This window comes from Camelina sativa, chromosome 9, assembly GCF_000633955.1.
Source record: "Camelina sativa cultivar DH55 chromosome 9, Cs, whole genome shotgun sequence".
Classification (NCBI taxonomy): domain Eukaryota; kingdom Viridiplantae; phylum Streptophyta; class Magnoliopsida; order Brassicales; family Brassicaceae; genus Camelina; species Camelina sativa.
Window position 1 is genome coordinate 22,751,375 of NC_025693.1, and position 19,220 is coordinate 22,770,594.

A 19,220-nucleotide genomic window follows, 5' to 3' on the forward strand; every position below is an offset into this window, starting at 1 on the left:
TTTTGGTGGGTGTAATTGTAAAGTGAGAGAAATCGAGGCGTTGTGAAAGAGGACTTGATTAGTGAGTTGCCTGAAGCGTTGCTTCTACATATATTGTCGTTTCTTCCAACAGAAAGAGTGATAGCTACAAGTGTTTTGTCTAAACGATGGAGATCTCTTTGGAAGATGGTACCCAAACTTGATTTTAACTCTCACTTTCATTATACACATCAATTTTCAAAGAATGTGGGCAGGACTCTGTTTTCACACAAAGCTCCGGTTTTGGAGAGTTTTATTCTCAAAGTTAGTGATAAGTTTAGCGATAGCCGTGCATGTGATGATATAGATATTGGAGTATGGACTGGAATTGCATTTGAACGTCATGTGCGTGAGTTGGTGCTCGATCTTTGTTCAGATTGGTCTGTTAGATTTCCAACTAGCATGTTTAGCTTTAGTACTACACTTGAGACCTTGATTCTCAAGTATTCGGTTTTTGTGGATGTTCCTTCTCCAGTTTGTATGAAGTCCCTCAGAACTCTGCACCTTGTGTCTGTGGATTTCAAAGACAGCGAATCTATTCGTAATCTTATATCTGGCTGTCCTAATCTTGAAGATTTGGTCATTCATCAATGTTACCGCGAGCACGTTGTAGTTACTTTCACTATAGTAGCACCATTCTTGAAGAGGCTAGAGATTACAGATTACCTTGGTGGATCAGAGAACGGGGGCTATGTTATAAATGCTCCTTCTTTGAAATACTTGTCACTTGAAGGGGTTTGTGATTACGGGTGTTGTTTGATTGAGAATGTCCCAATGTTAGTTGAGGCAAAAATTACAGAAGTTTCTGCTATAGCCAATGAGAATATTTTGGGATCTCTCAAGTCAGCTAAACGTCTTTTCTTGGACTTATCACCCTTGGAGGTAACTATGCTTATAGCTAGCAATTGAGTTATTTGCATGCTTTCACAATGTTTATATATATATGTTTTAATAAGACTATGATCTCTATGTATAGATTAAGTTTCCTACTGAAGTTATGTACTATCAGCTGGTATATCTAGAGATGTATACACATAAAGTGGAGTGGTGGAATCTACTTACCCTCATGCTTGATAGCTCTCCTAAACTACAAGTCCTTAAGCTCACTGATGTAAGCCATTTCATTATCAGTCTCAGCTAGCTTCTTTTGGGGTTCCAACTTTGATGGTCTACTAATGATATGCATTGAATTTTCTTTTCGCCTCAGGAATATTCCAGTTTTAGAAAACATGGTTTATGGAATGAACCAAAGAATGTTCCTGAATGTTTGGTGTCTCAGCTAAAGATGTTTGTGTGGACAAGATACGAATGGGAAAGTGAAGTAGAGAAAGAAGTGGCTACATACATTCTAAAGAATGCAAGACAATTGAAGAATGCAAGTTTCTCAACTAAACCTATGGATTCCGAAGAGAGACGTAAGATGCTGAAGGAGTTTGATGGTGTTGTTAGGGCTTCAAGTTCATGCCACCTTGTGTGTTCGTCGGAGAATCTATCTACTAGCTAGACTCTTCTTTTGTCACATAGAACTATATTTACATGTAGCAAAAGATTACTAATAAACCCAACTATATTCTTTTGAAGTTCGCCAATTCAAAACCGGTTTATGTTTAGAGCATTTGAATTCCGATGTATATTGCTTTAAATGTTGACTCTTTGACTTTTGGTGGTGTGAAGATTGAGAAATCGAGGTGTTGTGAATGATGAGGATAGGATGAATCTAGTTGTTAGTACATTGTTTTGTATACTCTCTAATAATTTGGTCTCATGGATAGATTGCATATCCTACTGGAAGTATCTTCTATCATCTGGTATCTCTAGAGATGAACACACGTAAAGAAGAGTGGTGGAATCAGCCAAAGTATATTCCTGAATGTTTGCTGTGTGACCTTAAGATGTTTGTGTGGACAAGATATGGTTGGGAAAGAGAAGAAGAGAAAGAAGTGGCTACATATATTCTTAGAAACGCAAGACAGTTGAACAAGGCAACTTTCTCCACGAATCCTATTGAATCAAAAGAGCTTCACAAGTTAGAAAAAAGACGTACGATGCTCAACGATTTGGATGCTGTAGACAGAGCATCAAAATCTTGCCACCTTGTGTTCGAGTTCGATTCGTCTGATATGTATAAAGCCTGTTATTTTAGCCAGTTAGACTTAGAGGGATTAACATTGGATTTGGATCTCGAGGATGGTTCTACTTATATATTCTGAATTTTTTTTTTTGGTAAGGAGCCAGGAGAAAACTCTCCCAGCTATGTATTATTAAAGAGAAAAGACTACAAAACAATATCACGCAGACACGCAGGTCCCGTTAAATCATCCTGAAAAACAGACTCAACAACCATAGGAATAGTATCAAGCCTCTGAAAACCTAACGGTAAAGAAAACGCATAGGACGCTAACCCATCAGCTAAGCGGTTAGCTTCCCTATACACATGGGAACATTTTATCAATTGCTATGATGAATCTATATATACATTTTCAGAAACATTTTTGAAATAATTCCTCAAGTTCCAACTTATTTACAACTCTGCCACTGTCTTTATTAAAAAAACATTGGGCTACACGATTTGGACTTGAGCGAGACAACCATTTTTGTTTGATTTGGACTCAATGGGCCTGGACATTTATAAAACCCATCAACTATAACATTTTTGATTCAATTTTTGTGGTCCATTAATATTTTTGAACATAGTCTTCTTTATTGAATTAAAAAATTTTAATTTCAACATATATTGCAAAATCTAACCGAGATTTATATGAACAAAAAAAAAAAAATCCCACACACAAATATGATAATCAAATTATGGTAAACTCATCTAATTATTTAAAACAATAGTATTAAAAATATATTTAAATATTTTTGTAAATACAAATACAAAGAAACAAAAATAGACTAATAGTTTATCCAAGATAATTATATGTACAATAATGATATTTTAAATTATTAACTCGCGGTAAAAAAATAGATACACACAATATGAATTATACAATATATTAGACTTTAAAAATTTAAAATTTTTAAAAGTATAAAACTAATTAGTTATATATACAGAAAAATAAATAATTAATTTAATTTATTTATTCCTAAACAAAAATATAGCTCCGCGGTGTACCGCGGGTGTATATCTAGTGATGATACAATCTTGGTTGTTCTGTCAAGGTAAGACAAATCAAATGTTCCATATACACAATGTTATTATGTCTGAAGCTGACTATTCGTTTTTAGACGAAGCAAAAGTAATTTATGGTAATTGGTTTTTTTTTTTAAAATTGACCAACCCAAAAGCAACCCATAACCGAACAAACCGGTGTAAACTAAAAAGCCCTAATTTTGTCTCTGATCTTTGGATCTCGTTTTCTCAATTGTTGTCATCGTTCTCCAAATCTCCACACCTACTCTTTCTCGGTCTTCTCAAATCATCTTGCCGTTATATGTCTCACAGTTTTATTGTCATTCTTCTTCCAAGAGTGCACTAAAGTCTCTGTTGCGTGCTGTGTGTTGCGTTTGTTATACTATATGTTAGCACTTGGAAGTTGGGAAGACATATCAAACTGAAGGATTTAACATCAAATCAATTGTTGTGGAAGATGGATCAATGGTTTGTTTCTTTATTTTCCCTTAATATTTATTATCTGCGTTCGTTATGAGCTATTCGTAACCAAATACTCCAAACCCTAAGTTTCAATATTTTCTTTTTTAATCTTTAGTAGTGGAAATCTGAGTTATGTGAGTGAGGACAAGATCAGTGAGTTGCCAGAGGATTTGCTTCTGCAGTTATTGTTTTCACTTCCAACAAAAGTTGTCATATCTACAAGTGTTCTATCTAAACAATGGCGATTTCTTTGGAAAATGGTACCAAAACTCGAGTTTAAATACAGTAGTAGATATGTAGAATCTAAAGGAAACATACAGAAATTTTCAGAAAATGTTGGCAGGTCTTTGCTTTTACATAAATCTCCATTTCTAGAGAGTTTTCATCTCAAAGTAGTTGGAGCCAAATGTGATGATGTATATATTGGAATGTGGGCTGGAATTGCATTTGCACGCCATGTGCGTGAGTTCGTACTCGATCTTGAATGTTTTTATAGGGATCCAATCAGTTTTCCGACTAGTTTGTTTTGCTTTGATACACTTGAGACCTTGAAACTCAAGGGTTTCATTCTTCTTGATGTTCCTTGTCCGGTTTCTATGAAGTCCCTCAGAACTCTTCACCTTCAATATGTACTGTCTAAAGACGATAAATCTAAGTTGATGTCTTGGGGAGCACATAATATTTGAAAGTGATTCTCTCTCCTCTTTCTCTCTTCTTTCTCTCAAAAACGCGATCCCTTTCCTTCTTCCTTCACCGTCGCCAATCTCGGCGTCGGTCCCCACCGCCCTCCATGGACAAGTCTAGGCCCAAGAAAAACCCCCCTAGCGTGGTCCCCACTGGAACCGCATTGTCTGTTTCTTCTGAATTGAAGAGTCCTCCGTCTGAGTCCCCTAAATCAGCAGGGGTAGTTCGTACCTCACCAGTTTCGAAGGAGTTGCCTGCCTCCCCAGTGATGTCAGCCAACGTTGTCTCATCGGATTCCTGCAAGTCACCCGCTTTGGTGGTTCCAAATGCAGCCATCGAAAACCCTAGATCTACAATTTCAGGGGAAGTTGCCATTACGGAGATTACCACAAATCCCGCACCAGAAATGGCAGATCCCGCCGTCAACATTGCTCACAGTGTTAACAAACCCAATCAGGTGGCTTCAGTGAACCCCCTTGCTGTATCTGCGGATCCCCCTCAGAGGAGCATCTGTGGAAAGATCTAGTAAAAGGTAACACTATTAAGCTAGAGAAAAAGGATCCCCCTTTGTTCTTGAATCAGGTGAAGCATGTGTAACCATTCCAAACTCGATAATAGAGAAGAATAAGAAAGCATGGGATAGTTTCATCCTTGGGCAGTTTTATGAAGAACCGCCTCATCGAGGAGCAGTCCACGCCATTGTGAATGGCATTTGGAGTAGACAATGCCGGGATATCACGGTATCCAAAATGGAGGGTCACGCCTTTCTCTTCAAGGTTCCTTGTCCAAATGCCAATGTCTATGGCAAGTGGATGGACAAACTATGTTTGTAGCTAAATGGTCGCCAGACGTCATACCAAAGAAGCCGGAGTTGTCTTTGGTTCCAGATTGGCTTGATTTTCATGGTGTGCCATTGGAGTTCTTTAACAGGGAGGGGTTGGAACACATCGCTGGTTTGGTGGGACATCCAATTTGTCTTCATCCGCAAACAGAGAAGCTCACAACCATTGAGGTGGAAAAGGTTTATACGGTTATAGACCCCAAGAAGCCACTCCCTGAAGCCGTCAATGCGAGATTCAAATCTGGTCAGATTAAATGTATAAGGGTTTCCAGTCCTTGGCTCCCAGCTCTCTGCAGTCACTGCAAACTGGTGGGACATACTGTATCTCGATGCATCAAAGCGCCCCCAACTTGTACCTTGTGTGGTTCAGTGAAGCACAACACGGACTCTTGCCCTCGCGCCAAAAAAGACAAGAGATCTGGTAAAGCTCCCATCCCAAGTCAACTTCCGATTGTCGATGTTGCACCAGTGGCTGCGCCTCCAGCTCCGACTGATGTAGTAAAATCAAGGGATGAAATCTGGCATATTCCTCCATCTGGCACACAGGTTGCTGATCGTGGTAAGACAAACAATGAGTTCAACAAGTCAGTGGCTCCATCAACCTCACAAGTGTCAAAGCCACCTCCTAAAGCTTCATCGTCAACATCTTCCCTACATTTGGACAAAGGTAAGCTCTGTGTTGATTTAACTGCCAACCTTTTTTCCCATCTATCACACACAGTGGACTCAGGCGATTCTCAGGCCTCGGATTCTGATCAGGATGATTTGTCAGCAGATGGTGACAATCTGGAAGCCGAGTCTGATACATTTCTGAAAGTTGTGTCCAAGAGGTTGCTTAAGAAGAAGGATTACGAGCTAGGGCTGGAGGCCCTCTAATCCTCTAATTTTATATCCCTTTAATGGATATTTTTTGTTGTAATGTAAGAGGTTTAAATGACCCTATAAAACGGAGAAGCTTTAAGAAGTGGATAAAGGTTCATAAACCTTTTTTTGGTGGGATCATCGAGACCCACGTCCAACCCGGGAAGGCACCAGTCCTTTTTTCTCGTTTGCTTCCTGGTTGGAGTTTTGCAGATAACTATGAGTTCTCAGAGCTAGGTAAGATTTGGGTAGTGTGGCACCCAGCTGTACAGGTCACAATCATTTCAAAGTCACTACAAATGATATCTTGCCTTGTCAAGTTGCCTTTTGAGCATTCAGAAGTAGTAGTTTCAATCGTCTATGCATCCTCCACCGGCAGTGAAGAACGAAGGTCGTTATGGGCAGAAATTCAAGACCTATCTGTCTCATCTTTGGTTGCAGCCAAACCCTGGACAGTAATTGGCGACTTTAACCATATACTATCTCCTCATGAGCAATCTTCGACAATTTCTCACTTAACTAGAGGTATGCGTGATCTCAGTCTCTGTCTTAGCACAGCTCATCTAGAAGATCTCCCGTACTGTGGCAACACGTTTACTTGGACTAACAAACAATCCGACAATGTTGTGGCCAAAAAGCTTGATAGGATCTTAGTGAATGATGATTGGCTTCAAACTTATCCAAACTCATTAGTGAACCTGGCTTCTCTGATCACAGCCCTGTTGTTTATTTTTGGATCACTCCACGGCTAAGGTGAAGAGACCGTTCAAGTTTCTGTCTCTCCTGAACAAGAATCCAGACTTTGCGCCTCTGATCAAGCTATGGTGGAACGCTCTCACTTTTGACTGCTCTAAGATGCTGCTAGTGTCCAAAAAACTTAAAGAACTGAAGGGTGTCATCAAAGCTTTCAGCCGCGACAACTACTCTGCGATTGAAAAACGAGTTGTTGAAGCCTATGAGGAGCTTATAACATGTCAACATGCTCTGCTTAACTCGCCCTCAGAACATGAGATGTTATTGGAAAAAGAGGCTCATCGTAAATGGTGTATCTTAGCAAGAGCTGAGAAGTCCTATCTGAGACAGAAGTCACGAATCTGCTGGCTTGAGGAGGGTGATAAGAACTCGATTTTTTTTTCACATAATAGTCCTTACTCGTCATGCGCATAATCAAATACTATTCCTCTTGGATGAACATGGTCAGATTGTGTGGACTCCAAACAAGGTATTCAGCGGGTTGCAGTAGACTATTTTCAGAAACTGTTCAACACTCCAACAACCGGCTCGTCTCCCTCGGTTGATGTTCTTGAAGCACTGATACCACAACGATGCTCCTCCTCTGCTATACAAGTGCTTTCCCATCCTGTCACTCCACTTGAAATAAAGGATGCCTTCTTCTCCCTTCCGAGGAACAAAGCTCCTGACCCTGACGGATACTGTGCAGAGTTCTTCTCATTTCACTGGGATACCGTGGGACAAGATTTAGTTGCTGCAGTTCAGGAGTTCTTTAGCATAGGTCGGATGCTGAAGCAATGGAATTCCACGCTACTCACCCTCATTCCAAAGACCACGAATGCGGCCTCAATGTCTGATTTTTGACCGATCGCATGCTTTAACACAGTATACAAGGTGGTTTCGAAGTTACTCACCAAAAGACTTAAGACGGTCCTACCGGACTTGATAGCAAACTCCCAATCAGCTTTCATTCTAGGTCGGTTACTAGTGGAAAATGTGCTTTTGGCCACAGAACTAATCCAAGGTTATAATCACAAAAACATCTCAGGAAGAGGTATGCTGAAGGTGGATCTAAGAAAGGCCTTTAACTCTGTCCATTGGGATTTCATCATCAATGTTCTCAAAGCAATGGGCTTCCCAGCACACTTTATCACCATGATCAGTGAATGCATAATGACACTTTCTTTCTCGGTCTCGATAAATGGCGAGTCTTGTGGATTTTTCAGAAGCTCCAAAGGACTCAGGCAAGGGGATTCAATATCTCCTTACCTCTTCACACTGGCAATGGAGGTCTTCACCATAATGCTCAATCGTAGCTACGCCAACAATCTTATAGGCCATCACCCAAGAGGAGTCACACCGCAGGTATCCCGCTTAGCTTTTGCTGATGACATTATGGTATTTTTTGATGGTACTAAGGATTCTCTGGAAAACATCACAAAAGGTTCTGGAGGAGTTCTCATTGTTCTCTGGCCTCACAATGAATAAGGATAAAACAGACTTGTTTGGCGGGAGTGAACCAGACTGAAACCTCCGGCTGTACTACACTAGGCTTCAATCTCGGTTCACTTCCCATCCGGTATCTCGGCTTACCTCTCGTGCATAGGAAGCTTCGAATTAATGAGTACAGGCCTTTGATTGACAATATAACTGCCAAGTTCTCCACCTGGGCGGTCCGTGCACTCTCTTATGCGGGGCGTAGGGAACTCATTTCCTCAGTTATCTATGGTATATACAATTTCTGGGCATCTGCATTTATCTTACCAAAAGGATGCATCAAGAATATTGAGAGTCTCTGCTCTCGATTTCTTTTGGGAGGAGACATTACTAAAAAACCGCAGGCTAAAGTTTCTTGAAAAAGTCTTTGTTTGCCAAAGGAAGAGGGAGGGCTTGGGTTTCGATGTTTGGGACAGTGGAATAGAACTCTTTGCTTAAAGATGATTTGGAGATTGTTCACTGCTAGAGATTCACTATGGGCAGAATGGCTCCGTAACAAAAAGATAAAGGACGAGTGTTTCTGGCAATTCGAAGAAAAGCAGCAGGACTCTTAGACATGGAGAACCTTACTGCATCTTCGACCTCTTGCAATCAGATTCCTGAGATGCAAAGTGGGTAATGGCCAGCAAGCATGTTTCTGGTTTGATTGGTGGACTCCGCTTGGCCCATTAATTCACCTCTTGGGACAATCTGGTCCATCGCAAACAGGTATCCCGATCACTTCAACGGTCGCACAAGTATGCTCTCCCACAGGGTGGCTCATTCGCTCAGCACGTTCTCCCCAGGCGGAGACTCTGCAAATCCACCTCACAACCGTATCCCTTCCAAGTCTTTCAACCACCACAGATGTGTTTCTATGGAAGACTGAAGAGGAAGAGCATCTCTGCTTCACCACAAAGGGGACATGGGAAGTGCTCAGGCAAAGACAAGATCCTCCACCATGGACAAATCAGGTTTGGTACAAACGTAATATCTCGCGTCATGCGTTCATGCTATGGATAACACACCTCAACAGGTTACCAACAAAAACAAGATTAGCAAGCTGGGGCATGAATCTGGACACAACTTGCTGTTTGTGTGGTCTGGAGCCAGAGACGCGAGATCATCTCTTCCTTCAGTGCGATTTCAATGAGATTCTATGGTCAGAGGCAACTCAGCGGTTAGCATACAACCCATTTGTTTTCCACATTTGGGACGCATTCACGGCATGGATGGACATCAAAGACTCTACTTCCCCACAAACTCTACGTCGGCTTCTTGCCCAGGCACTCATCTACTCCATCTGGATCGAACGAAATAACAGAGTGCATAATAACATATCCACTCTAGCACAGGTTCTCTTCAAGGCTATTGATCGGCAAGTACGTGACGCCATCCTTGCAAAGGCCCATCGGAAACACTTCAAAAGGCTTTTGCTCGTGTGGATTAGATATATTTAGATGATTGTGTCATGTTCGTTTTACTTCGAGGAACGCCTGGCGCACCAATAACCTACTATGGATTTGGTTGAATAGTTCCATTTGCCCAGTGAGGGGTTAGGATCGATGCCCTGCAGGGCCAGCTTGGGGTCCGTTTGGGCGGCTAGCAGTGAGGCTAGTGGGCTAGCAGTGAGGCTAGTGGAGTCCACGGGACGGGTTGTTACAACTCCAATACATCAAAGTTTCCAGTGGAGGAAATGCATGGATAAACAATATCCTGACAAAATAAAAACAAAGAAACCAATTCAAAAAAAAACTCAACGTATTCGAATTTAAACTTAAAAGAAAAAAGGAGAAGTCAACTGACCTTGTTTCCAATTGATTTCTCTACAAGGAGGAGCTCATCATATGATACTTTAGCAGCACCTTTCCAATTAGAGATTCGGCTAAGTGTAATCTCTGTGTCAATCTTCTCTCCCATAAGTTGTCCAATGAGAGGAATGGCTTCCATAACCCAAACTTGAAGAGCATATGAGAAACCATTGAGGATGTAACTAATGGGGTTCTTCAGTTTCTTTCTTGCTTCCACTATAGAGCTAACTAAATGGTCAAAAGCTACAAGACCCCAAGGATAAGTCCTAACCTTCTCTAGATCCATGACCAGCTTGATGTATGAATGTGGTATAGCTTTCTTCTCATCCTTAGCCACTACCAACCCAGCAATCACACAAACATACACAAACCGAATTCTATCTTCTTGTTTTCTCCATGATGGAGCTGCTTCAAGGTGGGTCTTCATCAAGTTTTGAATGGTAATGATACCACCTCTCTTCAACAATTTGCTCCAAAACCCATTATCATCTGTCCAACTCTCTGAATCATGACTGAAATCGGCTGAGTACTTAAGACCAGTAACTGCATGGAATTCTTGCATTGAGAATCTAAGCGGCTTCTTACCAAACACAAACCACAGCTCATGTCTTCTCTTAGTCACCAACTGCCTACACATGATGCTGTGTATCAACCGAGCTGAGTACCCAAGACCATTCTCATACAATGCAAATACAGATGCAAAAACTGGATCACCCTTCACAATCTCATACTCTTCTGGTAATGCCTTCTTGATTTTGTGTAAGATAGACATTCGACAAGTGTTATTTATCTGTCCAACTTGTGGCTCGCTTCCATCTTCCATAAGCCGTTTAGGGTACTTCAATTGTTCCATTCCTGCCGAATATAGTAAAAGATGAATTAGTATAAACTAGCCACAACTGAAATAAATCAACAAAGATATGAGACTTCAATTTTGCAAAAAAAAAAAAAACAGATTACTAAAAGTATGATTTATAAGTCCATAGAACCAATAGAGTCAATCCATAAGTCCAATAGAACCAATAGAGTCAAACACTAACAGATTACTAAAGCTATGATTTAAGAACAAAAAAACTCTGTTTATTAATCATTTAGATGCAACACATGAATTTAAAAACAATAACATACTCAAAAAGGAACCAAACCGTGAGATGATGCTTACTCAATTTCTTGAGATAATGTATTTGTGTAAATATAATGCTTATAAAGGTCAACAAACAAGATATAATTCCTACCAAACAAGCATTTAGTTTAAGAAAATACAGATTACTAAAGCTATGATTTAAGAACAAAAAAAACTCTGTTTATTAATCATTTAGATGCAACACATGAATTTAAAAACAATAACATAGTCCGTGAGCAATAATTCTTTCACTCCAGGTATACCTTGAATAAGTAATGTTGAAATATTATAAGGTAAATTATATGTAATAGCATTATCAAATTTAGCTGAAGTTGAAAAAAGAACTAATGTGATCATACCTGCAAGCCGAGAGGAAATGAAAGAATGAGGCACAATCAGAGAGTGTCTAGCTCTGTCAGCTGAAACACCAAGCTCTTGGTAAGCTATATATCTACCATCTGGAAGCTCTACACGGCTTGCACTGGTAGGATGCTGACGGATTTTCTTCAACACAGGGAAAAATCTATCATGGTCTGAACCAAAACTCAATGCTGCACTTAAAAGATGGATATGTCAGAGAANGAATTCTTGCATTGAGAATCTAAGCGGCTTCTTACCAAACACAAACCACAGCTCATGTCTTCTCTTAGTCACCAACTGCCTACACATGATGCTGTGTATCAACCGAGCTGAGTACCCAAGACCATTCTCATACAATGCAAATACAGATGCAAAAACTGGATCACCCTTCATAATCTCATACTCTTCTGGTAATGCCTTCTTGATTTTGTGTAAGATAGACATTCAACAAGTGTTATTTATCTGCCCAACTTGTGGCTCGCTTCCATCTTCCATAAGCCGTTTAGGGTACTTCAATTATTCCATTCCTGCCGAATATAGTTAAAGATGAATTAGTATAAACTAGCCACAACTGAAATAAATCAACAAAGATATGAGACTTCAATTTTGCAAAACAAAAAAAAAACAGATTACTAAAAGTATGATTTATAAGTCCATAGAACCAATAGAGTCAATCCATAAGTCCAATAGAACCAATAGAGTCAAACACTAATAGATTACTAAAGCTATGATTTAAGAACAAAAAAACTCTGTTCATTAATCATTTAGATGCAACACATGAATTTAAAAACAATAACATAGTCCGTGAGCAATAATTCTTTCACTCCAGGTATACCTTGAATAAGTAATGTTGAAATATTATAAGGTAAATTATATGTAATAGCATTATCAAATTTAGCTGAAGTTGAAAAAAGAACTAATGTGATCATACCTGCAAGCCGAGAGGAAATGAAAGAATGAGGCACAATCAGAGAGTGTCTAGCTCTGTCAGCTGAAACACCAAGCTCTTGGTAAGCTATATATCTACCATCTGGAAGCTCTACACGGCTTGCACTGGTAGGATGCTGACGGATTTTCTTCAACACAGGGAAAAATCTATCATGGTCTGAACCAAAACTCAATGCTGCACTTAAAAGATGGATATGTCAGAGAAAGGATATAAGCCTCTCTTGCACCAAAACAGAATCTAATCAATACTCCCACTTAAACCCAACATATAAGCAGAAACAAGTAAACTTACATACAACAACCCCCAGAAATTTCTAAATGATTCATCACAATACACAGTTCTATAGCAGACATTTGAATGAAGAACTGTTCAGATTTAGTAATTGTGTCTGCTGGATTCAGAATTCTACTGTGAATGATACAAACACAAATGGTGATCCAGAATCACAAAACACTGTTTTATTAATATGTATATATACCTGTGAGAGCAAGGAGGAAGACGAAGAAAATGCAAAACGGAGATGGATTGGAATCGAGTTTTAGAAAATTGACATAATCTTAAGAAACTAAGAAATCAACATGCAAAAATTGTAAGCTGAGTTAAAAAATCGGGATGAAATCTGGGTTGAAATCGAGTTGTTTAAATAGAAATTAATGTTGTTTAAACAGAAACTAAGAAATTTATGTTGTTTAAACAGAAATCTACATACCTAATTCATGGAGAGATACTTAGAGATGGTGAAGATCGAGAATTGGAGAGATGGAGATATGGAGAGATGGTGAGATGGTGGGATGGTGAGATGGTGAAGAAGGAGAGACGGCGGAGGACGGTGAAGAAGGAGAGATAATAAAGAAGAAGAGACGACGGTGGCTAAGGCGAAGAAGGAGAGAGACGACGGTGAGACGGCGGAATAAGGATTTCGATCAGTAATTTTTTTTTTTTATCCTTCCTAAATTTTTTTTTATTTTATTTCTCATAAAATCAAACAAACTAAATGCCTCAATTTACACCCAATATCCCGATTTCATTTAATAAAAATGTAGATATTTAATCAGAATTTGTAATTGATATACAAATTTAATCTGAATATGTAATTGAGGGTATTGTTGACTTTTATTTAACCCCTAAAATCTATTTGACCAAACTTTTTTAAAAAAAGTGTAGATGGCCAAATTTTTAGAAAAAGATCCTTTATTTATAATTTTCCCATAATTAAATAAATAAGCAAGTTTTAGGTGACATCACAACAGAGAGAAACAGATAGTGGTATAAGCGCACTTTTAGCTAACTCATCGGCCAAAACATTTGCCGTACTAGGAAAATACTGGAAAGGTACGGGGACAAAATCCAACGACAGAGAACATATATCATGAAGGATTCCGATCAGCTCATTGACAACTTTGTTCGAGTTCAGGAGCTCCACTAGGTTTTTCGAGTCCGTTTTAACAAGGACAGAGGTGAAACCCTTGTCTAAAACTGCCTTGAGTCCCCTTTTGACCGCGAGCGCCTCTCCCTGGAGGACGGAGGCCACAAATGGCTCCGGTTCCGATTCCTTGAAGAGCAACACGCCGCTGGTATCCCGACCTACCCATCCCAGGCCGCAAGCAAAGGAATCTTCCTTCCATGCCGCATCTGTCTCAAGAAAAACAGTTACATGGTGAGGAGGTATCCTTGATTCTAGATTCCCTGGCGGGTTTGGGGGTAGGGGATGCGGTACTGTCTCTAAGTGAGATAGCTGCCATTCTTTTGCATCCTGCAATGCTTTTTGTAAAACCTCCTCAGCTGAGAAACTTTTATCTTCGAAGTTGAGTTTATTCCTTGCTGTCCACAGGTTCCAGAGGATCCAGGGGTAAAGTTGACAGTGTGAGAGTCTCGTCGGGGGAAGATTAACGCTTCGTTTGAGGCTCTGTAGAAGTTGCTTTGGATTGTCCGTTGTCGCTGGCTGGGGAAGGTCTTCAATTGGCGCCAAACGCCACACTGAGGATGCTCTCTTTCTCTATTCTCTCTTTACTTGGAAAAATCGTCAAAAAAATTTGTTGATGTGTAATAAATCCCATTAGTTACCGATTCGCTGGAGAAGACAACTTTTTCTTGGATTATCCATGATCATGTGATGCGCTAAGGTGAGTGTTGTCGGAGCCAGAGCTTTTATCGGATCCGTCTCCATCGTCGCTCTCCATAGACTTCTCTCCAGGCAATAATAACCCCCTTTCTTTTATCATCTCAAGATTCTCAATTTCGTGTTACAGAACCCCTAAATCTTTTATCAGCTTCGAGATAATTAAAAGCTGGATTCAATTTTTTTCACTTTCAGGAGGTCAACTGTTTTCTGTCCTTCTTTCATGGCGGAGCAGAGCTGCTGTTCCGTTCACACTCCCTATTCTCAGTTTCACTCGCCCATCAGATCATATCTATGCGGACAAAAGATGGAGTTAGAGAATATCAAGGTGGCCAACCCCGTTGTTGAAATGGATGGTAAGCGTTCTGCAAATTCATCATAGACAAGGTAAACTGTCTTGTATCTTAATTCTTGAGAAAGATTCAATTCGTTTTATGTACTTTTGATTTTGCATGCTAATTAGCCCTTACCATTGTTTAAAGATGAAATTCCTTATAACAATTAAAAAAATGAGTTCCTCTTAGAATAATAAGACGACACTCACCTGAATTCTATGAATCTGTTCTAAAGTGATGATAGTCTCTGATAGATAGATGGTACTTACCTGAATTCTAGTAAATATGGTGTACTTGTCTGTGATGCACGCAAAGCTAGAGCTGCCAAAATCTTCATCAAATAGCATAACATAAAGCATTGGTTTCGTTTAGTTTTATTTTTCTCCAGTACTATGTAAATTTATCTTCAAAGCCAATAGAGTTGATCATTGAATATACAATGTCTTCTGCTGTCTTATCAAAACCAGATGTCTCCGCCACCTCGGCAACGGAACTTCCGTCTACGGCAATTGTCAACAGCTTCAGATTGTCAAACGTTTTGTCTCCTTTAAACTACAATGTCTATTTTTTTTTTTTAAATTAACCAAAGTGTGAGTGAAGTTTCAGTAAATGTGATTCTTTAATGGTGTTGACTTCGCCAACAACTTGATCCAATTTTTGTTGGATCTTGTTTAAGACTATTTACAATGGAGGTGTTGAATTATAAATATAACTGTTGAATTCATACAATGATGGTGTTGAAAAATAAAAAAAAATCTATGTGGATTAAACCATGTTGAATTTTTTCAACATGTTGAATAAACAAAAATGGGGACCACTAAGACACATGATACATTATTATTGGTTGTTAAGTTCTTTCTAATTTTTAAATTTCATCCTAACTATTTGGCATCATTTATTTTATAGTAATCAACTTTTTATTTTGTTTTGATTTACATCAAAATTTATTATTTTTCATACTCTATAAATAAAGATTTTTTATATTTTATTTGAACATATAAAAGTAAATAATAAAATAATTAAATAAGAAGTTAAATTTTATTAAACAAAACCATTGCAGATGACAAAAATTAAATAGATGTTGAATTATTAGATGGAGGAAAGAGATGACAATGTACATAGTCTAACACTTTTGGTCTGCTTACGATGCGTTAACCAACACAGCCAAGAATCAAATACATGGACTATGAGCTTTCTCACCATCATCTTGTGGAAGAAACAGTTGGAGGAGCTTGCAGAAGGTGCCTAAAACTGAAACAAGAGATCAAGCTTTTTTACGATGATTGAAAAAACAGCATTATAATATCAATACACTGCTACGTTTTGTATATTCTTCTTGTTTCAAGGTTCAATATTCACGTAGTTCCAGCTAGGCATGACCACGGTTACGGTTATCACGGTTACGGTTTATCAATCACCGGTTACAATTAGAAATTTTGTTTAACCTTAACCATAACCGTTTAATAAACGGTTAAACGGTTACAGTTGAATACGGTTCCGGTTGAAGTGGTTACGGTTATATACAGTTACAGTTGAATACGGTTCCGGTTGAAGCGGTTACGGTTATATACGGTTACGGTTATTTGATAATATGATACGATTAATATTATTTGATGATATAATATAATTGATATTATTTATTTATAATTATTATGTTCTTTTAGTGTATTCATATTTCTATATATCATATAATTCATATTAAATAAATAATTATTAGTATATTTTATTACATTTTTAAAACGGTTATGGTTAATAAATTACGGTTTAACTATGCAGTTAACCAACGGTTTGATACGGTTACGGTTAATTAACGGTTATGGTTAATATAATTTAACCACATATTTACGGTTAACGGTGAACGAACAGAGAAGACAAGGGTAAAGTTGAAAAGAACTTGTATTTCGATGATTATCTTTTAGGTTTTTACATCTATCATATATACACATCTTTTGGAACTGTCTAGAATATACATAAAGCAAGCTTATTCTTGGGTCACAGCTCTATGAGGTGAGTCATCCGACAAGCTTTGCAGAGGACCAAATTTGTTCTTATCTGAGCACGTCACCATCTTCTTTGTACTGTCGCTAACGGTCTTCTTGCACAAGGGTGTGACTACCTTGCTCTTTGTCTTGTTCCTTGTCTGTTTGTGCTTTGTTTGAATGTTTGATGTTGAGACTTGGACTTGGGCTTTTGTTGTGTCAAGGCCCACGGTATTGTCTCTTACACCCTCCCTCAAACTTGGCGTGGAAGGCTTCGGAGAAGTAGACACACCGAGTTTGCGACGAAGATCAGTAAAGGACGGTTTTGGCAAAGGTTTCGTGAACACATCAGCAAGCTGGAGATGAGCTGGAATATGATGTGTTTCAATGAGACCTAGTGCCACTCTCTCTCGTATGTAATGAAAATCCTTATCAAAGTGCTTTGTTCTGTTGTGAAGAGCAGGATTAGCGGAGAGGTAAACTGCAGAGAGGTTATCGCATAATACTTTTGTTGGTTGGTGTTGTGGAACCCCTATGTCTCTGAGTAGAGATGCGATCCATGTAAGTTCTCTTGCAACAATGGAGAGCTCCCTGTACTCTGCTTCAGTAGAGGAGTTGGACACTGTAGTTTGTCTTTTTGCTGACCAAGAGATTAGAGTGGATCCTAGCAAAATGCAGAAACCACCAGTTGATCGCCTAGTCTCCTTGCATCCTGCATAATCACTGTCACAGAAGGCAGACAGAACCGGATTGTTGTGTTTCCTGATTGGTAGGCCCATGTTTAGTGTTCCTTTGACATATCGAAGGATCCTCTTGAGGAGACTGAAGTCTGAATCAGTAGGAGCATGCATTATTTGACATACGAAGTTGACAGCATACTGGAGATCAGGTCTAGTGATGGTGAGATATTGTAGTTTCCCTGCTAGACTTTGATAGTATGTTGGTTCGGAGAATAGTGGTGAATTCAAGTTGTCAAGTTGCTGCGGAAGAGGTGTTGGCATTGGATTACAGTCAGACATACCAGCTTGGTGAAGGATGTCTGAGGCATAAGACGTTTGATGTAGAAATAGACCACCATCATACGATTCAATTTCTATCCCAAGGAAGTAGTGTGGAGGACCGAGATCTTTCATGGAAAACCGTGTGTTAAGAGCGATCAAGAGCTGTTCCAGAAGTGAATCACTGCTGCCTGTGAGAAGAATATCGTCAACATAGAGAAGTAGAATGAGAACCTCCTCACCATGATGACAAACAAACAGAGAAGGATCTGCAGTGCTGCATTCAAAACCAAAATCAAGAATAAAGTTGCTGAAGGTGTCAAACCAGGCTCGTGGAGCTTGTTTTAGACCGTACAGAGCTTTGCTTAGTTTGCATACATGATCTGGTTTCTCTGGATCAACGAATCCGGAGGGTTGAAACATGTATATAGGTTCCTGTAATTCACCATGAAGGAAGGCATTTGATACATCGAGCTGTTTCAGAGGCCAATCATTTGCCACTGCCGTGTCGAGTACAAGGCGTATGGTTGCCGTTCTCACCACTGGGCTGAATGTTTCAAGATAGTCAACACCCTCCTCCTGATCAAAACCTTTGGCCACGAGTCGAGCTTTCAACTTGTCTATTGTTCCGTCGGGCATGTGTTTGGTTTTGAAAACCCATTTCGAATCTAAAATGTTCATCACCTTCGTTGGTTCAACCAGAGACCACGTGTTTAGCATATGAATTCTTCCAACTTCGTCCATCACTGCTGCATTCCATCCTGGATGCTTCATTGCAGAGGTAATAGTTTTTGGCTCATCAGATATGGACTTAGAGGCAATGAGCGCATATCTAGGATTTGGTTTGTGAATGCCAGCCTTCGATCTTGTAGTCATGGGATGGACATTTTTCAGCTTCTATAGGCACGTCACCATCGTCATCACTGTCGTCTGCAATGTCAGAGTTAGAGTCATGTTGAAGATCATTGATCGTTTCGACAGTGTTTGATGCAGACATCTCTGCTGCAGAAGAGGTTTCAAAATCTGGTGCAGCATCGATTGTAGGTTTGTCCAACAGTTGAACCGGATGGGAAACAACTGGAGCAGGAGACATACACGGCGAGTGCTGCCAAGCTTGAAGCAACGGAGTGTGATATTGAGGAAGGAGGTGACTGAACTTTTCTTTGAAGGGAAATGTACATTCATCAAAAATGACGTGTCTAGAGATATAATTTTTCCCAGTAGGTGGATACAAGCACCTGTAACCTTTGTAGTTGTTGTTATAACCAAGGAAAACACATTGGAGGGAGCGAGGATCGAACTTGTGCTGTGTTAGAGGTCTCAAACATGGGTAACAAGC

General features: G+C 39.4%; 1 protein-coding gene across 1 annotated transcript; it reads left to right on the forward strand.

Annotated features, from left to right (window-relative positions):
• LOC104715593 (FBD-associated F-box protein At3g52670-like) lies at positions 421-2,228 on the forward strand. Its single transcript, XM_019230032.1, has 4 exons — positions 421-900; positions 1,001-1,129; positions 1,226-1,489; positions 1,791-2,228. The coding sequence occupies exons 1-4, from the start codon at positions 421-423 to the stop codon at positions 2,226-2,228; spliced, it is 1,311 nt and encodes a 436-aa protein (XP_019085577.1).